Raw genomic sequence first — 22,680 nt, 5'->3', positions numbered from 1 at the left:
TGGGTGGATTTTTATCATTATAGGGTGGTTGTGTACACACACTGCCAACACACATTTATGTTCAAACAACATGTAAAAGTGAATTTTGCATCCTATGACCCCTTTAAAGGACACACCCCTTAAAAACAGGTTGTTTCAGACAGAGGGGCAGAATGAGGGTTGAAAATAATGATTTTCTCACATATTTATGTTTTTTATACAAAAAACGTTATTAACATTATAGGCAAACCTCAAGGAACATATTAAAATAATTTTAAAAATCCATGCCATGACCCTGTTAATAATCATACTAATTTTATGCTATATCACAGCTGTAATGGAAACAACAAAAGCAACAATATTGTTGGAATCACTTTCATTTTCAGATGATAAACAATGCAGTCAAGTAAAATCGTCCTTTAAGCAATAGTTCACCCAAAATGAAAATTTGCTAAAAAATGTACTCTCTTCAGGCCATCTATGATGTAGATGAGATTGTTTCTTCATCGGCTTTTCACTTCACAAGACATTAATTGATGAGTGGAGTCTTGGACTGGAGTGGATTACTTGTGAGTTATTGTAATGTTTTTATCAGCTGTTTGGACTCTCATTCTGATGGCACCCATTCACTGCAGATGATCCATTGGTGAGAAAATCTGTTCCAATGAATAAACAAACTCACTTGAATCTTGGATGGCCTGAGGGTGAGTACATTTTCAGCAAATTTTTTATTTTTATTTTTGATGATCTATTCCTAAATCCTATTTCTATTATTTAAAGAGCTTGAGCATTTAAAGCAGCAGACAACATTACTGCAATGCATGCTCACAATAAATAGAACTTAATTGTTCATTCGTTTAGACAGACCACATTCAATTCAAATAGTGATTTAAACTCATCAGCTGTGTATATATACACTATACTGTATGCTCAATTTAGTAGTTTATGTTTTTACTCCAACTCTGTTTAAACAACTTCCATTTCAAGTTGACACAACATAAAACTGTAAGGAAGCACTGACACGTAAATTTAGTTTTAGTTTTTCTTGTGTGACTGTGAGGTTGTTGTGCTGTTTATGGTAATAGTCCAAGCTGTAGGTAAGGTGGAGTTACGGCTATTTTGGCACATTGTACTGTGTTGACAGAGTGAGTTACACTTCACTTGCAGCAGGAATTAGCTGAAGTTAAGCACTGCCCAGAGCTGTATGTATGTATATGATTAAAAATGTATGGTTTATACAACGGCAGTTGAGATCTGACAATTGTTGTGAAATGATGCACAGCAACATAAAACTATAGGGAGTGATGAGACCATGTGAGAAGAAAAAAAATTAAATGGTGTGTAAATTATTTAAATTTTTGGCAAATACAGGTAATTTGCCATAGAAATATGATGTTTATTTATTTTTTTATGTTTATGACTGTTACAGTGCCAGCTGTGGTCCGATCTCCTTAAAACTTTGCATGCTTGTTTAGAATCACCTGTTGCATGTGCTCACCAGGTTTTGTCAAGTTTTGAGTTTTCTTTAGGCTTCACAGGATTTTGGGTAAATTTGGACAGGCCCCTTTTCTAAATGACCCCGTTATAGCCTCTCAAAGGATACATTAAAAAAAAAAAAAAAATATATATATATATATATATATATAATTATTGGCCTAGAGAGTCTAGAGAATTGTACTGCAGTTTTTTTTTTTTTTTTTTTTTTTTTCTCAGAATGAGCAAAAAAAAAAAAAAAACAACCTAGGATTAGTTCACAAAAGTAGGTTTTTGACATCTTCTCAATCATTTAACAAACGATTAGACTGAAAGCAGTGATTATGCGAATATGTGCAAAATGTTTAGGTATGTGTGAAAAACCACACAATGTACAATCGTTTACGCCCTTGAAAAATGCGATATTGCCCCCCAGTGGCCGACCTTTGGGCAGTGAGTTGAACTGGCCCACCGAGTTTCATTCCAATCAGCCTACGTTAACCTTATATTAAAGGGAAGGTGCTCAAAATGTGATGTTTTTTGAGATATGCAAATGTCCTTATAGACACTTGTGGCACTTTGGACCAAGACTGTGCACACCGATTTCCATGTTGAAAGGATAAATGGTTGCTCAGTTATAGCCATTTTTATGTTTTTCTCCTCTAATAGTGCCACTAAGTGTCCAAGCTCTTACATAAGTGTTCTAAGTTTGGCAAAGATATCTCATTCTGTTCAGGGGTTATAGGTATTTTACTAAAGTGTTTTTTTTTTTATAATTATTGATATTCACTCTCCAGAGAATCTTTTTTTGCTCTGGTTTGGTTCCGATTGGGCCTGGCTCACAATCTCACGATAGCTCATAAATCTGAGGCGTTTGTTTTGTCTGCCATGAGCCAAGGATTCCAACAGCCTGCGACTGACAGTTTAGGAGTTATGAGCAATTTCACACTTTTGTTCGCTGTAGCGCCCCCATCAGGTCAATTGGGACGAGCCTTGGTAACATTATAGGCGGTGTGAGTACTATCATCACTCTAAGTTTTAAGTCTCTATGACTTACAGTTTATTTGGTCTGCACGATCAGTTTTACATGGAGATTGCTGATCCGTGATCATTGTAACAATTAAAACTGGGTTTCACCGCTATGCACTTGAACGCCTAATAAACTGTTGAATTACGAGAACTAATAAGATTTGTTCTTGCGCATCAAGGAAGACAAGTATAAGAATGATTTATGCCAATGTGTCATCATGTACATTTATGAGATTTTCAAGGTCCACTAATCACAGTAAACAGATAAACATTTTAATTAACTAGTGTAGTGTTATTTGAAATACCAAGAACGGCGTTTCTCTAACTCAGGTTAAGTAAGTATGTAAGTAAGTAAATAAACAATCACTTGAAAGAAACTCATACTGGTTTGGAACAACATGAGGGTGAGTAAATAGTCACTTTCACACAGTAATACCAGTAAATTGCTGTAAAATTACAGAACAACTACTGGTAAACACAAAAATGCCCTGTTCACACGAAATGACGTTCTACCTTTGTACCGGTAAAGCGCCATTCACACATCACTTTCAAAATACCATTAAATTTCGTGACTGATTGTTAACTAGAAACGACCTCTAAACCAGGGGTGTCAAACTCTGTTTCTGGAGGGCTGCAGCCCTGCAGAGTTTTGTTCCATCCTTGCTCCAACACACATACTATGCAGTTTTCAATTAAGCCTGAAGGACTTGATTAGTTGGATCAGATGTGTTTAATTAGGGTTGCATCTAAACTCTGCAGGGCTGCAGCCCTCCAGGACCGGAGTTTGACACCCCTGCTCTAAACAGCTGCTCCAAGGTTTTGTTTGTAAACATGGAGGGTTAAACGTGGTCAGTGTTTTTGTTGATAGCTTTTTTTTTGTGAGACGTTCGGAGTAGACGTCAACACGTTCGGAACTCGTACGTGCTTATACCAGTAATCTCATTCTGCGTTCACACAGAGCACAACTTCACATACTGGTAAATTGCCGGAACAAATGTACCTGTGTTTTTGAAAAGGCCCTGTTCACACATGATCTCTTAATGCTAAATTACCGTTAATTTACCAGCACAGACTGTATGTGTGAAAGAGGCTATTGCTGACAGAATTGCCCTTTTGGGTAAACTTTCCCATTACTAATAACATAAAATGTTTGATTTGTTTTCCTGCTTATGTGACCATTAACCAACATCCGAGAACCACAAACATGAGAATGTGTTTTAGGTCAAATGAGTTCAGTTGACAAAAAATTTGGGAATCCCAACAGAAAATGTATTAAAAACAGAAACAGCAAGTTTCTCCCCAAGTAATACATTCTGATCATTACACAGTAACTCAACGCAGAACTTACAGTTGTACTTGTAAATGTAGTTTACTTGCTGTTCTTCAAACTAAACTCTAAATATCTTGAATAAAAAGCATGAAAATTCACCCCATCTGTTTTCCAAATAGTTTATGGTTTCTTTTTTCAAGTTTCTTTTACTTTTTTACATTTTGAGGACTGGTTAATTAAAGTTTCACCACCTGATGTTGAATCTTTTGGTAAAACAACAGACTTTTCCCTAATGAAATATGCCAGATTTTTCCAATCACTTAGTCCATGTAAACCCCAAGCTCGTCTGCCTTCACATCTCAAAATTTGTTCAACAAACTATGCATTGAATCAAGTCCACACCCTCTTTGCAACTTTAAATATTACCCTTGCAAAGCAAATGATGCGTGCTCTGAGCTCAGAATCTTGAGTAAACAAATAACACATTACCAAGGGATAGCGTGTGTTTGAATACCACGGTTATGTGGGAGTATGCTGAGTTTTGTGGATCAGAGCAACCCTTCTCTTTAGGGACTGTATTTGGTAATTGAGCTTATAAATAACAGCAGGTGGTCCTTGCATCTCCAACTCTCTGGAGGCGAATCTGTTGTCAGGAATAATTATAGAGATGGAAAATCAGTACAGACAAAAGCACCCGTTTCTGACTGCACCTGTCAACACACCAAAGACATCAGACAGACGTCTTCCGTTAGGCTCATGATATTACCTGCCTCGTTTCTCAGCCTTATTTTGTCTCAGACAGCACACCCAGAACCGCCCATAGTCCGCTTGCTGACCTTCTGAAGGAAAAAAAAAACTGGAAAGCATTTACCTGAAGTTTGCTTCATACTTGTTTACATCGCTGTTTCTACGGGATCCAAAAAGTATCTCATCCTCCAGTGACTTGCAGTGTAACCTGTGCAGTGTCACCTTCCTCAGGATTCATAACATAAGGAATCTGATTCATAACTTGGAAATATAACCTCAGGCCAACAACATGACTTTCAGAATGGCAGAGTAGTGAAAGAATACGGGACACAATGAAGCAGCTTTAACATGTTGCCGCCAAAAAGTAGCTGACGTGCCTGCAGGTGAGGGCAGCCCTTCACAACAATGCAGCGTAGAGTTACGAACACAGTGAGAAAGAACTGGCTTCTTGAACTAATTCCTCATTTGTTACATAGTTTCTGTCGGTCCGTGAAATTCTACAACCTTGCCTTTGGCAACAATCAGTGGACTCTACTTCGTAAAAAAACAAAAAAACAAACCAGCATATGTAAACTAGTTAATTTATTGTATAAATGTGTATTCAACTGTGTAAATGTCACCTTGAAACAACTTATATAAAAATAGATAGATGTAATTCTATTAAAAAACAACTACATATGAATTGCAAATTTACATAGCTGTAGCAATAGATCGAAAATTTTGTCATTATTTACTCACTCTTTCTTCTGTTGAACACAAAAGAAGATATTTTAAAAATGTTGGGAAACAAACAGTTACCGGCAGTCTTTGACTTCCATAGAATTTTTTTTCCACGCTTTGTTTTCCAACATTCTTCAAATTAACTTATTTTGTGTTCAATACAAAAACTTCAGGAGGACTAAATGATGACAGAATTTGCATTTTAACTTTGTCTGCCATACATAACAGTATACATATTTGCGTTATGTAATTAGGTTATTTATACAAAACATTAACCATATTACACTCAAAAAAGTGCACACACACATACACAGTCATAAAAGAGTCCACATCTGAAAATCTAAAGAAAACATCTGTACATCTTGTTGCAGTCTAGGTCAGTGTCATTGTAGTTCAAAGTGACTTTCCTTCCATGCACAGGACTGTGTTGGTCAAATCCGCATCAGTATGGCTCATCCGCACCGAACGAGAGGCTCTAATATCTATTCGTTTTTAGAATGAAGCTTTTTATTTTTGCTTTTTTTCTTCTTGGGGTCCTGCAGCGGATGATCCGTCGAAGGACTCTGGGGTGCATGAGAGGACTCGTTGTTTTGACGCGTGTATTTTTTGCACGTGCAGGATGTGACGGCGGTGATCTTGTAGGTGCGCGTGCTGCCGTCCTGGCACTGGAGTTTAATGCGCTGGATGCGTGTGCGTTCGGTGACGCACCGCCACTCCTGGGCGTCCCGCCTGCTCCAGTAGTGACCTCCACCGATCCAGTTGGGCAAGAGGTGGGTGGGAAGACATTCTCCAGCACACACTAACTCCTTAACGGGATTCAGGCTGGTGCACTGGCCGTCAGATATGTATTTAGTGGACCTCAGCTCTCTGCAACCAACCTGGTGCTGTTCTGCAAAAGAAAATGTCATGCTTTTAAATCAGTGAATTATGAGATACATAACATTAAGTAGCCTGATGATAGATAGATAGATAGATAGATAGATAGATAGATAGATAGATAGATAGACAGATAGATAGATAGATAGATAGATAGATAGATAGATAGATAGATAGATAGATAGATAGAAAATAACACTTATCCTCTAATGCAGTATGACTACAGTTATATATAACAGCGCATGTTTTATAGAGATATGGACCCTATCAAAGTATCAAAAGTAAATATTTCAAAGGTACCGGTTTGGTCTCGGTTTTCCGTTCGTCTTCCTCCGTTCCGCGCTCGATTTAAAGAGGCATTATTTGGAGTCTGTTGAGATGATGCGTCCATGTGCCCCTGGAACTCTTCAGTGGCATCGTTTTTAAAAGCATGACAGCTTTTTATCAGAAAACAGAGGAGAAAAAGCAGCTGGTATTCGCATGTGTTGAGGGGCATTGCAAAGGAGTTCGGTTTAGTGTCTCTTTGAGAATGATTATACCTACCTGTTTCTCATCCATGTTTATATACCCGCCCATTCTTGAACAGCAGCAGTGAGTGGAATGATGAAGTGTGCTGGAAATGGGCGTGTCCTTGTGATTTAGTACACGCCCACCTACAGCAACAGTATTCTGCACTAGCCACATTGAAAATTATACTGATGTGAGCTAATCGTCGCAGAAACGTGACATTAATATTATAAATATTGTATCCAGACGAGTGTTTATTATATGTAATATTTACACTACCAGTCAAAAGTTTTTGAATAGTAAGTTATTTCATGTTTTTTAAAGAAGTCTCTTCTGCTTACTGTGCATGCATTTATTTGATCCAAAATACAGCAAAAGCAGTAATACTGTGTAATATTTTTTTACTATTTAAACTTTATTTTAATATTTTTTTTAAATGTTATTTATTCCTGTGATCAAAGCATCATTCCAATCCAGTCTTCAGTGTTACATGATCCTTCAGAAATTATTCTAATATGCTGATTTGATTCTCAAGATACATGTTATTGTTAATTTTATTATCTATATTTAAAACAGATGAGTACATTTTTTCAGGATTCTTTGATGAATAGAAAGCATTTATTCAGCATTTATCTGAAATGTAACATTTTTTGTAACATTATACACTATACCTTTCAAAAGCTTTGATTCTATTTTATTATAGAAATTACAGAAAAAAAACAATACTTTTATTTAGTAAGGATGCTTTAAATTGATGATAAAGATAAACGATTTCTATTTCAGATAAATACTGTTCTTCTGAACTATTTATTCATCAAAGAAACCTGAAAAAAATTCTACTCAGCTGTTTTTAACATAATAATAAATGTTTTTTTAAGCAGCAAATCAGAATATTAGAATGATTTCTGAAGGATCATGTGACTGGAGAAATGATGCTAAAAATTCAGCTTTGAAATCACAGAAATAAATGATATTTTAAAATATATATATATATATATTCTCTGACTTTATTCAGTCTTTATTTTTATTCAGACTTTTAAATGTTATGTTCATTCTAAATATAATTGTATTATATGTTATTTGAAGTCAAAATAATAATAAAAAATAGTAGTAGTAGTAGTAGTATTTGACTTCATATAACATAATACTGTGTGTATGTGTGTACAGTTGTCTAAGAAAATACAAAATATTCAGAAAATTCATTCCACAAACTGAATGACATTTTTCTAAACAAATATTTATTTTTGTTGTCACAATAATTTTGAATGTTCTCATATTTTCATGACCCTATAGAGAATGAATGTATTTATTTTTTTTTAATTCTTGAATTTTTTAAATGAAGAATTATTTAATTAGCAGCATGCTATTTTTTTATTTTACTAATGCAATCAAACTTTCACTATTATCGTATTGTTGTTCTTTTTTTGTGATAGTTCACCCAAAAATGAAAATTCTATCATTAATTACTCCCCCTCATGTCTTCCCGTAAGACCTTCATTCATCTTCAGAACACAAATTAAGATATTTTTTAATAAAATCCAAGAACTTTCTGACCCTGCATAGACAGCAATGTAACTACTACATTCAAGGCCCAGAAAGGTAGTAAAGACATTGTTAAAATAGTCCATGTGACATCAGTGGTTCAACCATAATGTTACGAAGCTACGAGAATACATTTTGTGTGCAAAGAAAACAAAAATAACAACTTTATTCAACAATTTCTTCCATCTCAGTCACATGGACTATTTTAAAGATGTCCTTACTACCTTTCTGGACCTTAAATGTGGTAGTTGCATTGCTGTCTATGCAGGGTCAGAAAGCTCTCAGATTTCATTAAAATATCTTAATTTGTGTTCAGAAGATGAACGAAGGTCTTTGGGGTTTGAAATGACATGACGGTGAGTAATTAATGACAGAATTTACATTTTTGGGTGAATTATCCCTTTAAGTAGGAAACATCTATTGTGTAGCTTAATTGATACATGAGCAAACACTGCAACATTCTCAAACAGACAGATACTGTGCTGAGGATGTTGCACTCTCAGGTGTGAATGAGTTTTCAAGCGTGTTTAGATCTTCTACATGTGAACCTGATGCAGTGAGCTGTAGTGATTGTTGTAAAGTACAGGCATGCATGACAAAACCCATGAAACGGGATAGCCCTGGATTATTTTACCCCAAAATTATCCAAACAGGTGCCTCCGATGAGCTCACCAAATGAATGTGCATAACACAAACGACATGGAGGAAACACAAAAGCCCAATGCTCACTTTCTTCCACCGAAAATGTGTGGCTCCCCCAAAAAGTGTCTAGTTTCACTTGCTCCTCAGGCATTTACGATTAATTCATTCCGCTTGCCTCTAGGTACACACTTCTTTGATTCGGACGAAATAACACTTTAATATTGTGCAGGATTTTTTTTTTTTTTTTTAAAAAAAAAAATGCATTTCAAAAGCCATTGCTGTCAAAATGATCTCTTATTACCTAAAAAGCACTGTTAGTCATATTGGTAAAGGGGGGTTTATTGGGGATCACTGAATATGCAACCTCAGGGCTTGAAAGAGGAATATCAAAGTCATGCGATACGATGCGGCATTCGCTAATTTCTGCATCTGAAAACCGGATATTTGAGATAGTCCTTTCATGCACCTGTAATGACCGTGACATGCTCATAGATGGAGACAGGAGAGGGATGAATCTCAGGGGAAACAGAGAGGTTACGGCACTGAGTTATGGGTATATTGACATGCGACGTGACAACCCTGTGCTAAATAGACCCTCGTTTGGCCCACAGGGTGAGACAGTCCCTTGGGATGAGGGGATGTGGAGACTGGGAACAAAGCGCTCAGGAACAGACAGAGCCGTCTATAGAATTCTGAGCGAGTGCCTTAGGATGTGTGCAACAGGACCAAGTGTGGGAAAGTCCACCGAGGAGATCCCTGCTCGCTCAAAACTCACTGTATACTGCAGTTACGACGCTGCAGCTTCAACTGGAAATTTTCCAGTTTTTTTTTTTTTTTTTTTTTTGAGAATATGTTTGTATATACAGATTGGAGATTATGATAATGAGATACATATTGATTAAAAAATGTTTAACTTTTTTTAAACTTTAAACCTGAAATAAACATTGTCAGTTGTCTGTTTCATTAGGTGATTATTATTGAGATCAAAATTTTACCTGAAAAAGATTTATGTTTGTAATAAACACAGTGATTCTGATAAATTAAAGCATGTAAGTTATTCATTCTATGAAGTAAACAGTACACAGCCTGCTGATGCTATATTTAAGGTCACACTTGGTCTTCAGAGGATGGACGCTGCCCTCTAGTGGAAAACTATTGAATTAAAATGTACGCATTACAGGCATTTCTTTATTTGACAAAGGAAAAAAGTTCCTCTTCCATGTTTGGATAAAATTAAGCCTTCAACATGAGCTATTTTAGAGGTTCTACTGTAAAAGAAAATTATGTGAGAAATACAGCAGAATTAAAAAACAAACACAAATTAGAAACAGAGTGAAAAACGTACAACCCAAACAAAAATAGATCACACGAAAAACAAAATTTGCTAAACATTTACTCAGGCTTTCCAAGATGTAGATGAGTTTGTTTCTTCCTCAGAACAGATTTGGAGAAATTTAGCATTACATCATTTGCTCACCAGTGGATCCTCTGCAGCGAATGGGTGCCGTCAGAATCCAAACAGCTGATAAAAACATTACAGTAATCCACACAACTGAAGTTCATCAATTAACATCTTGTGAAGCGAAAAGCTCATCATTATGACATTTTTAACTATAATCGTCACTTATACAAAGTCTACGCTTTCTCCAGTGAAGAAGTTTGTCCCCTGTTGTTCTTTCACATCAAAATCCACCAACATACAGTTTTTGTTTAGTGCTCTTTTGGACTGTTTTCGCTTGTAAACGGTGCTTGATCTGTGCATGTTTCTCTCCTGATTCAGATGAGATGACTTTTTTACTGGAGAAAGCAATTTTATGGATAAAGGACTTGTAATTTAACCAGAAACAACGATTTGAAATCAAAAACGTCTTAATGATGGACTTTCTGCAAACATACAGCTTTTCACTTCACAAGATGTTAACTGATAGACTGGAGTGGTGTGGATTATTTGTGGATTATTGTAATGTTTTTATCAGCTGTTTGGACTCTCATTCTGACGGCACCCATTCACTGCAGAGGATCCATTGGTGAGCGTACGTGATGCTAAATTTCTCTAAATCTGTTTACATGAAGAAACAAAATCTACATCATGAAATGCCTAAAGGGAGTAAATTTTTTGGGATGAATTATTTTTTTCCTCAAAATTGTTCAGTCTCTGGAGTATTAAACAGTTGCCCACAGTCAAAATAGGATGTCCTTTGATTATCAGTTTGTCATGCGCTCTACATGTCCTGTCTTCTGTGTGGTACCTACACAGCTTAGAATAAGTATACAAACCAACACTTCTGTATCATGGTTTGCTGTTTCCTATAAAAGGCAGAGCGCCAATCATAGCACAGCACATTGAGGCTGAACTGGATGCCTGGTGGACTTCACCTGGCCAAAGAAGCCAAGAGCCAAAATCATTCTGTTCCTTAGTCTTTTCCAGCACAAGCAGGATCTTCAGAGGCTTCAGAGGTTTCACTGTGGTCATCAGAAGGACTGTGCTCAAGTGCACACTTTGACAACCCCAGACAAAGAGCCAGCATGGAGCTGGCAGCGTTCACTAAATCATTGTCATCAGCTGAGAGGAAACAGAAAACAAACAAATGAAATAATCTTTATATTTCACTTCTGAAACTCTTATAAAGTAACATAAAGTGACAAGAACAAAGCTTCAAAGCCATGGTTTTCTCATCAATCCTTAGTCCTTCAATGTCAAGACCAAACACACTTGTGAGAACCAGTAAGATCTCAAGCAAATCAAGCATTTCTTAAATAACCAGTGATGTGGTAATAAGCAAACTCTTTACCACTGCTAGAGAGTTCTCTCAGTTTGGGTTGGCGGTTGAGTTGAGCATCTCTCTGTGGCACAGGAGTTTTGCACTGCCTCTTATGTGTGAACCAGTGCAGCCTTTGACATGTCGGCCCACAGTAGACCACCTGCAAAGAGATGAGGGTTATTATGGGAAAACAGTGTTTTAGCAACATGTGAATCTCCAACATAATGACATAAGAGATTATCTAAGAATACAAAACAATAATCTTTGTATAATGTAACTCAACATCGCATTTTAAATTCACTTTTAAAGTTAGATATCAAAAGAAAAATTGGATTAGGTTGGTATTGCCAAATGATCTGTTATTCCTAATTGGATAGTTCAAAATTACTCACCCTCAAGACATTCTAGGTGTGTATGACTTTCTGCTTTCAGACTAATATAATCAGAGTTATATTAAAAAATGTTCTGGCTCTTCCAAGCTTTAAAAAGGCAGTGAATGGCTGTTGAGATTTTGAAGCCCAATAAAGTGCATCCATCCATCATAAAAAGTGCTCCACATGGCTCCGGAAGGTAAAAAAAAGGCTTCCAGAAGTGAATTAATGTATTTGCATAAGAAAAATATCCATATTTAAAACTTTATAAACCGTAACCTCTAACTTCTGTTAACTTGTATGCATGTTCATTTGAGAGTGCGTAAGCTCCGGTGAGAATATTCTAGTCTCGCAAGAACCAAACTTTGTTTACAGTCTCCTCTTGGCTTTTATCGAAATCCTCCAACATTTTTCTTTACAAATACTTGATTTGTACTTCTAATTCGTAACTGGTGTTTTGTTTTGCATTCATCATTTCTGTGTTCACCACTGCGTTTGTCTACATCCTTCATTATCCGCTGGAACGTCACTCTCTCATGAATGCGCATACAACAGTTAACCCTTAAAGACCTAGGACATTTTCGGTGTAGCTGACACGCCTGCACTTTGTTTTTTTCTAGGAGTCAGCATCAAGTGCTATATATCATTGTAAACAGGAGAACTTAAAGTTTCAGTCTAGCTAATTTATACTCCCAATTTTTCTTTTGTCTTATCTAAAAATGAATGAATTTCCAAAATTTTAAGAAAATCACAAGAAACAATTGGAGTTTTTTTACTGTGTACTCAAACAGAAACTCAACAGAAAAGTTGTATTTGGGTGTTTTACACTTCCAAATAAAATTTTGTCTACATATCATATTCCCCAAGCAAGTTATAGCCATTTATTACAATATTGTTATAGGCACTTTTCAGTGAAAAACTGGTTTATATAGATGTGTACATAGATCTGACAATATAGATGTGTTAAAAAATGTTTAGAAAGTAAAGTAAATGGAAACAGTATTATGTAATAAAACACAGTAAAAAATATAAAAGGTGAGGTTTTTTTTTCACAGAAATATAATTTTCAATCAGAGTATGAACAACAAACGCAAACAGTGCAGCAAGTAGTGAAAACAACTGCACAAATGGTCTTGTGCAACAAATACATAAACAGTGCAAATGATTCACAAACTACACACAAAAAGAGAGAAAAATATACAGAGTGCAACAGAAAAAACAAATAGTGCAAATGATCTTTATAAACTATATAAGAAGAATTACCATAATATAACAGCTAAATTGATCGATCCGCTGGCTGTATTCCGCGTTTTACCAGGACAGCGCAAAGTGCTCTGTCGTGTGTTTTTCTATGCTTTTTCAGAGAGTGCTGTCATGCAAATGTGTTATTTTTGTTTGTTTTCATGCATGCACGATGCACTTTACTTTCACTGTGAGTTTGTTCAAATTTCCAAAGAAACATGCTAATTGGTGGTTAAAAAAAAAAAAAAAATAACTATGTTTATTGGTTGCCCAGATGACAGTTTGAACCAGTCTGGGCATGGGAGTATATTTTATGATGGATGGATGCACTTTATTGGACTACAAAATCTCAACAGCCATTCACTTCCATTATAAAGCTTAGAAGAGCCAGGACATTTATTAATATAAATCCAATTATATTTGTCTGAAAGAAGAAAGTCATACACCTAGGTTGGCTTGAGGGTGAGTAAATCATGGGGTAATTTTCATTTTTGGGGGAATTGTCCCTTTAATTAAAAGGCTGTAGTTTCAGGATGTGGAAAGTTGTGTGTCTCAAAAGTAACCACATGCTAAATAGCAACTTAAAATCATTAGTATACTTTGCGGATGGTCATTATGTGTGATTAACTGTAAAATAAATCTTGGCGACAAAATGATCAAAAATGTCAATATTAATTGAATAAATGATGATGGTATGTTGTGATTACTTAAGGAAAGTGGAAACACGTTATACCATTTTACAGAAGGAGCACTTCTTGTCAGCACCCCTCTCTCCGCATGTAGCACAGTATTCAGTGTCCATAAGCACCATCTGGCCCGTCAATGCCTGGGTCAGAACCGAGAAGGCTGTGGGGTCGTTCCCCTGGAAACAAGAGTGAGGTTGTGAAACATAATGTTGACACGTTTTTATAATTTGACATCAGTCAGCAAAGTTATGAACATGTACACAATCAGTAGTTTTTTTGTGTTTAATTTACATGAACAAAAATTAGTAAACAAAGTAAAGTTGTGAAATATTATTACAGTTTTAAATTACTGTGTGAATATTTTGTAAAATGTAGCCTACAATGTATTCCTGTGATAGCAAAACTGAATTTTGAGCATCATTACTCTAGTCTTGTCACATGATCCTTTAGAAATCATTCTAAGATGCTGATTTGCTGCTCAAGACACATTTCTTATTTTTAAAAATGTCGGAAACTATAAGGTACCCATTTTTATATGTTAGAAAAATTTACTGACAATTTCCACAGGTGCTATACTTCGGACCAGTTGTTGCAGCAGGGTTGCCTCACAATAGGGAAACTTCCGGATACAATCACGGATGAATTTCTCCTGGTACTGAGGGAAGCCATCACCATCTCTTCCTTTCAAAAGGCTTGGGGAGAAGAAAAATATATGTTTTTGTGACTCCATCTGCAAGGCCATCTAAGATGGAAGGACTATAATGATGTTGTTACCTCTTCAAAAGGGCATCTAGGTTGTCATCGCGTTCCTGCAGGAAGGCCAGACACTTCTGCAGCACGCAGCTGATGTAGTGCATCTTCATGGCCAGAACCTCATTCATGTCCTGCTGTTTCACGCACTGCTCACAGAGCAAATCCATCACACGGTAGCACTTCTCCAGGGCCACCACGTCCACCAATAAGGGGTCCTCCTTCACCAGCATCACCATCTAAAAGCATGATGGAAAAAATGTGCCCCAAAATATGAGAAGTGAATATAGCAGAGAGACACTAGCCTTACTTACAATGCAAGTTTCATGGAGGAAACACATTCTCACGCTACATGATTCTGTTAACTGATCCCTGCTGAGTGTGGCGCTGAGACACCTTACTCATCAGAAATCACTGGATGTGAGACAGCTGAGATAGCGCACACAGATGCCATCCGAGATCTGCCACAAAGCACACACGCAAGTCTATACTAGAGCAACTGTGTATTAAATTACTAATATACACCTTCGATTTGACACTCACAGGCCTGCATCTTTCTGCCAATTTGCAAAAAAGGCCTAATATTAACTATTTTGATGATGCTGAGTTCAAAAATATTAATAAAAACCTCTCATCACATACAGTTGTTTTCACAAAATAAGAATGAATATTTTTCAAATTATGTATACAGTATGTATTATCTTCAATGCACTTATCAGAATAACAAAAGCAGTCAAATATAAAAAGTCAAATGTCAAACATACTCTATTGTCAAAGTACTATTTAAAAAAAAAATCACAAAACTAAGTTTTTGCATATTTTAAGTCTAAACAAGTACATTATTGCCTAAAAAACATTCTGTGACACAAAAACAGTATTGTTTATGAAATTATAGAGGATTTAGGCATCTGACATTACTCTCAGTGTGAGAAATACTGTAAGCAGAGTGATACAAATGGCGAAATGGCTGGAGTTCTGTTATCACTAGTATATCGCACTCCTCTCAGCCAATCAGATTCAAGGACCAGAAAGAACTGCTGTTTATGGGATAATACGACTTCTTCACCTTACAAATGGTTGTCGAAAGCAAAAATGCTACGAACTGCGCCATATTTTGTAAGAGAGTGTGACTATTTATATTCTGTAAGAAAGACTATAAAATCCTCTCCTCATATGCAGTTGTTTTCACAAAATGAAGATTTTTCAAATTAGATATACTCTAGATATAATGCACTTATCAGAATAACAAAAGCAGTCAAATGTCAAAAGTCAAATTTCAAACATACTCTATTGTCAAAGAACTCTACATAAACAAGTTTATTAAAAAAATAAATAAATCACAAAACTAATTTTCCGCAAACCGCATATTTAAAGTGTAAACTAGTACATTCTTGCCTAAAAAACTCTTAAAGGTACATTCCGTGACACAACAACAGCATTATCTATAAAATTATAGAGGAATTGGCGTCTACCATGACACTCGCTGTGAGAAACACCATAAGCGGAGTGATACATACAACAAAACGGTTGGAGTTCTGTTACCACAAGAATATCACACTCTTTTTAGCAAATCAGATTTGAGGACCAGAAAGAACCGGTACAACGTTTTGCTATGGTTTCCAGGTTTAATGACATGTTTCCTGGAAACGGTGTGCAACAGTGTTTAACAGGGTTTGAGATACGTTTTCTCTTGTTTGGTGGGTGTGTCAAAATGTCAGCCCAATCAGCAGGAACATGTATATAAACCATGCGGTATTAAAGAGACGCTGACTAATGTAACATAAAAATACTGTACATATTTATATGCTTTGCTATTGTATTATGGAGTGACACTTTCATAAACTTTTCTATACCATTATATAATGGTAAATATTACACTATCATAGCACAACAACAGTAATCAGAAATAATGATAAGCCTATAACGCTACTCACAATAAAAATTATAAGGTCATATAGATCATAACACAGGAGTGGATTATCCTTATCCAAACCTGAAATGTTTGTCTTTTCATCCTAAAAAATGCGAGGCAAATGTTGGATCACAATAATCAGGAACCACAGTTTTCACAAATCCCTTCGCTCGATTGGGATGTTCTCTTTTTTATGGACGGCAAGGGAAGTGACTGTAACATTGAGCGTATTTTGTGGTATTAAACACATATTTATACCGATTTCATCAGGCTCCGAAAATACTTAAAGAACACAAAGAATGGCCTTCTCAGTTGCCATAGTTGCAACTCTTGCATCATCAGAACAGGGTGTTCAACGCACCACGGTTTCCATTTGAAAAAACGTTTGTCGGGGCTGAACGCAAGCCTGTTGTATGAGGGATAATATGACTTCCTTACAAACGGTTGTCGAAAGCAAAAATGCTACAAACTGCGTCATATTTTGTAAGAAATTGTAGCTATAAAAACCTCTCATCACAAACTGTTTTTACAAAATAAGAATGGATATTTTTCAGTTGATAAATACTGTAAGTATTAGCTTTAATGCACTTATCAGAATAACAAAAGCAGTCAAATGTCAAATATACTCTATTGTCAAAGAACTTTACATAAACACAAGTATAAAAAAAACACACACACAAAACTAATTTTCAGCAAACTGCATATTTAAAGTGTAAACTAGTATATTCTCGCCTAAAACTCTTAAAACTACATTCCGTTTCACAAAAACAGTGTTATTTAGAAAAATATAGAGGATTAGGGCATCCACCATGACACTCACTGTGAGAAATACTATAAGCCGAGTGATACAAACGGTGAAATGGCTGGAGTTCTGTTATCACTAGAATATCACACTCCTCTCAGCCAATCAGATTCAAGGACCAGAAAGAACTGCTGTTTATGGGATAATACGACTTTTTCACCTTACAAATTGTTGTCAAAATCAAAAATGCTACGAACTGTGTCATATTTTGTAAGAAAATGTGACTATTTTTGGCACTATTTTTGGAATCAGTACTCCAAAATGAGTAAGAAACAAGTATTGGATTTAATTCAGCAAATATGATGCTGTGCGGTGTTATTTATGCATTTCATTGCAATGTCACATGCAAATGTCATTCCATTTTTTCGTATATTACGCAATGAAGGTTGTTTATCAGAGCTGCAGGTATGAAAGATATACAGAATTCCAGGCCTGTTTTGAAATGCAGGCCACGTTGTTGCTCTGTAATATCACAAGGATATATTTAGATGAAATAAAAGCACGAGGGGTGTTGGTTAGTGCAAACTGATGCTTCCTCCAGTCATGTGACCTTGTATGGTATTCTTATGGGGCTGTGTTATAAAAGCACAGGTTGCTGTGTTTCACTAACATTGTTTGGTTCGTGTGAGCATGCTGCTATGCTGCCGCGTGAAAGCTGAGTTATATAAACACACTTGGCAGTTCTTACCTTGACAGGATTGAGGTTAGTAGTCATGATGATTTTGTGTAGGGGTCCTGCTAGTTTAGGGGGTAGTTTAGGTTCTCGCTCTGAGCCTTGGGGTATGGTGTAGTATTCCAGCCTCGCACGAGAAAAGAAATTGTTGATCACTGTCACACAATCATGCTGACCTGCACAGGGAGGAAAGAGATGGAGTGATTTATTCATTAGTAAGTAGTAAGTGTGCATGTGTATATGAATCACTCACCCACAAAAGCAGCCATCTGAGCAGCAGTCCGTCCCACGGAGTTGACCAGATCTGTCTCTGCTCCAGCATCTAATATCATCTCTGTGATTTCAGCATTACCTGTGGGATCATTTCAGATGCGCTGAAAAAACTTTAGATGTCATTTTCAGATGATCTACTGTACACTATATATAAAAAGTTAGACGTTTTTTAAATAAATTGATACATTAGTAACATAAATACATAAATTAGATACAAAGGTGTACCTTTTGAAAAGGTACCACCTCAGTTAAAGGAGAAGTTGACAGATAATGTACTCACCCCTTGCTATCCAAGATGTTCATATCTTTCTTTCTTCAGTCATAAAGAAAGTATGTTTTTTTGAAGAAAACATTTCAGGATGTTTTTTTCCATAATAGTGGACTTCTATGATGAAGTTTGAACTTCCAAAATATAGTTTAAATGTGGCTTCAAACGATCCAAAATGCGGTTGTGAACGATCCCATCTCATGTTCTCCCTCAACATCGTCCTATATTGCTGTTTTACCTTTTTTGTTAAGGGTGTTTGATCTTGTTTGCATGTTCACTTGCAATGACTGGGTCGGTACTTCTGCAGCAATGTAGGATGATTTTGAAATGATTTTTGAAGTTGTGGGAGAAAATACGATTGGAGTTTTTCGACATACCCTAACTGTCTTGAGCCAGAATACACAGAGTTCAGGCAGAGCAAGACAAGATGAGCATTTGAGTTTAAAAAGTATTTGAGTTGTATTTTTTTAATGAAAATAACCGATCGTTTCACTAGATAACACCCTTCTTCCTCGGCTTGGATCATTTACAACCGCATTTGGGATCGTTTGAAGCCGCATTTAAACTGCATTTGAAAGTTCAAAATCGGGGCACCATATCAGTCCATTATATGGAGAAAAATCCTGAGATGTTTCCCTCAAAAAAACATAATTTCTTTACGACTGAAGAAAGAAAGACATGAACATCTTGGATGACAAAGGGTGAGTACATTATCTGTCAATTTTTGTTCTGGAAGTGGACTTCTCTAAATGTTTCATAAAATGAAACTTGATAGCGTATATCGACATGAGACTTATTATTACCTGAGAGGCCAGCGAACATAAGGGCAGTATAACCATACTCATGCTCATTACAGTTGACATCAGCTCCGTGCTGCAGCAGCAGTCTGCACATGTCTGCTTTGCCTTTATAGGCTGCATGCATGAGAGGGGTCATGCCATACTGAAACGACATGAGGAAAAAGAATTCAGAAATGGCTACACCAACCTTTTCATCTGCATGACTCAAAAGCAAATGACATTTAGCCTTATTCAATCCCCTCACAAACTGTGAAAATCTAGGAAATGTGTCTGCAGTATGGAGATTCTGACAAAACACTGGCACTTATTGAGAGTGACATGAGCTGGGTGAGTCATAATCTTTGTTGCTCCTTGGAAGAAGTCGAAAGACTGCGTTGGTGGCACAGCGAACGAGCAGCACATCTGATTTTGACAGGTGGGATACACTTATCAACTGCTGTTTCCAATCATTCTGGCCCCAAAAGGACCTCAAGTAGTCTGTAGGTTACATCTAGTGGCACGTCTTCATTATCACACCTCTTTAAGTACCACATCCGCCACTCAAGAGTCTCCGCCATATGCCTGAATAACAATGCGGAACATATGCCGTCACCTCACCAGCCCACCAGCCGCTGCACTTGTTTACATAAGGGCAGACCGTCAGAAAACAACAAAATAATCCCACTATTTACAGTGTAAGGCCTGTGTCTATGTAGTTAGGCTACAGTGAAATAGCATAAACATTATTAAAAGTACCAATAAGTATGGGTTGTGTTTGGCCAGCAGCCCTATGTCTGATTTTATGTTTTGTTGTGTTTCAGCTTGGTGAACCCCAATGAGCCATAACCGCTGCTTAAATGGCCTGTAAATTACTACCCATATTCATCATCTTTATGCTCTTACCTCATCCAAACAGTTAACACGCACATTTGGATTGCTGAGCAGCAGGGTGGCCTCTTGCACATCACCTTTTGAGAAAACACAGTCTGGAGTTTAAGCACTAAACATGAGGGATCATGGGCAACTCATGATAATCCACCATTTTATTTGCATTTATGGTCCACATACCCAACTGTACTTTGCATAAAGACACATAAAATGGTCTCGCTTTATATTAAGTTGCCTTAACTACAGTATCAACACCTAGACTGTAATTGTTTTGTAGCTCTACTCCATGTTTTTAGTATTTACAGTTGAGGTCAAAAGTTTACATACACCTTGCAGAATCTGCAAAATGTTAATTATTTTACCAAAATAAGAGGGATCATACAAAATGCATGTTATTTTTTATTCGGTACTGAATAAGAATAACTTCACATAAAAGATGTTTACATATAGTCCACAAGACTTCTGGTTTTCATAAAAATCCTTCAGGTCCCACAAATTCTTTAGTTTTTCAGCATGTGTGTATTCCAACAATGACTGTATGATTTTGAGATCAATCTTTTCCCACTGAGGACAACTGAGGGAATCATATGCAACTATTAAAGAAGGTTCAAACACTCACTGATGTTTCAGAAGGAAACACAATGCATTAAGAGCCAGGGGTGTAAACTTTTGAACAGAATGAAGATGTGTACATTTTTCTTATTTTGCCTAAATATCATATTTTTTTTTTCATTTAGTACTGCCCTTCAGAAGCTACAGAAAATATGTACATGTTTCCCAGAAGACAAAATAAGCTAAGTTTAAATTAATCTGCAAATTTTAAAAGTTTTCACCCCCTGGCTCTTAACGCATTGTGTTTCCTTTATAAAATTCAACTATTCGTTTTTTATTGTGAACTATATGTAAACATCTTTTATTAGAAATATCTTATTCGGGTCAGTAGTAAATAAAAAATAGCATGCATTTTGTATGATTTCTCATATTTTGGTAAAATAATTACCATTTTGCATATTCTGCAAGGTGCATGTAAAATTTTAACCTTAATTGTATTTACATAAAAAAAATAAGTATGATGAACTTATTGTGTTCATATTTAAGGGTGGATTAAGGTGTAAGGAATGGTTCAACAGTTTAATAATGAATGTAATTACAGATGTAATTACACGCAGGTATTTTTTTAAATTATATGTACAATGTAAACACATGATTGTACACAATAAGTGCATTGTACCAAATGATTAATTTAATCTAAGATAAGGAGGAAAGTTTCATTAAAGTGGTTAGTTTAAAGTGGGTTATGTGAACAAATATAATATTTTAATGTTTGTTTGATCATTTATTTGATCAAAAATAAAGTAAATACATAATGTTGTGACTTATTATTACAATTTAAAATAATGGTTTTCTATTTAAATATATTGTAAAATGTAATTTATTCCTGCAATGCAAAGCTGAATTTTCAGCATCATTACTCCAGTCTTCAGTGTCACATGATCCTTAAGAAATCAAGATGCTGATTCGCTGCTCAAGAAACATTTCTTATTATTATCATTGTTGAACACAGTTGTGCTGCTTAATATTTTTGTGGAAACCATTTTTTTCAGGACTCTTTGATTAATGCAAAGTTTAAAAAGTAGCACTTTTTTTGAAGTTTTTGACATTTTTTTGTAATAAAATTGTTCACTGTGTCACTTTTGATCAGTGTAATATGTGTTTTGCTGAATAACCCTTACAAAAATTAACCATGGTTTTATTTTAGTAAAAGTGTAGTAACCATGTTTTTTTTTTTTTTTGCCACATTGATTACCATTTGTATAACCATAGTTTTACTACAAATACCATGGTTAAACTATGGTTGGTGTAATCATGGTTAATTTGTGGTTACCCTTGTTTTATTTGGGGTTTTTTTTTTGTAGTAAAACCATGGTTCATTTTCGTAAGGGAAATTATTCTTTTCTTTCAAAAAAAGAAATAAAAAATAAACATTCTGACCCCAAACGGGTCATAGTTTCAGAAAGGTTGTGTAACTAAACAAACAAACAAACAAAAAAATAAAAAATAAAAAATAAACATCCAGCCAATTCAACTGACTAATTAGTACAAATATTCTATAATAAGTATAAGGTTCTAAGAGAAGAAAAAACAAAAACAGAAGAAAAACTAAACAGTAATTTCCAGTACCTGCAGCAGCTACCTGTAGCATCTCTCTCTCTTCAGACGTCAGATCACCTTTTCTTGCAGGGGTCGTGCTCGTCATATTGACACCAGTCATTTGTTGTTATTAAGGATAAATAGTATATCGATGTGAAAACTGCTTTCTCAGAATACTGACCTTTTAATACAGAACCCAAAATAAAAAAGAGAAAGCATCCTTGGATCATACCACTTTGGAAAATGAAAGGAGGGGAGGGTAGATTTCCGAGTGACACGATGTGAACGAGCAGTAATAATCATTTTGAGATATAAACATCTATTTTATTTTTATTAAC

The 22,680-nt window shown here is 35.8% G+C and overlaps 2 protein-coding genes across 2 annotated transcripts; both read right to left on the bottom strand.

Annotated features, from left to right (window-relative positions):
• Positions 1–5,065: 5,065 nt before the first annotated feature.
• sostdc1b (sclerostin domain containing 1b) lies at positions 5,066–6,610 on the bottom strand. Its single transcript, XM_051136812.1, has 2 exons — positions 6,395–6,610; positions 5,066–6,107 (listed from the first exon to the last, which is right to left on the bottom strand). The coding sequence occupies exons 1-2, from the start codon at positions 6,588–6,590 to the stop codon at positions 5,701–5,703; spliced, it is 603 nt and encodes a 200-aa protein (XP_050992769.1). The 5' UTR covers positions 6,591–6,610; the 3' UTR covers positions 5,066–5,700.
• A 3,287-nt stretch (positions 6,611–9,897) lies between these two features.
• On the bottom strand, positions 9,898–22,507 carry LOC127181840 (ankyrin repeat and MYND domain-containing protein 2). The gene is made up of 10 exons (XM_051136807.1): positions 22,373–22,507; positions 20,207–20,271; positions 19,328–19,466; positions 18,237–18,335; positions 17,999–18,159; positions 14,621–14,835; positions 14,403–14,538; positions 13,894–14,022; positions 11,578–11,707; positions 9,898–11,348 (listed from the first exon to the last, which is right to left on the bottom strand). The coding sequence occupies exons 1-10, from the start codon at positions 22,461–22,463 to the stop codon at positions 11,200–11,202; spliced, it is 1,314 nt and encodes a 437-aa protein (XP_050992764.1). The 5' UTR covers positions 22,464–22,507; the 3' UTR covers positions 9,898–11,199.
• Between the last annotated feature and the right edge of the window lie 173 nt (positions 22,508–22,680).

The sequence above is a fragment of the Labeo rohita genome, chromosome 19 (assembly GCF_022985175.1).
Source record: "Labeo rohita strain BAU-BD-2019 chromosome 19, IGBB_LRoh.1.0, whole genome shotgun sequence".
NCBI lineage: Eukaryota > Metazoa > Chordata > Actinopteri > Cypriniformes > Cyprinidae > Labeo > Labeo rohita.
This window is presented reverse-complemented; position numbering and strand designations above follow the sequence as displayed.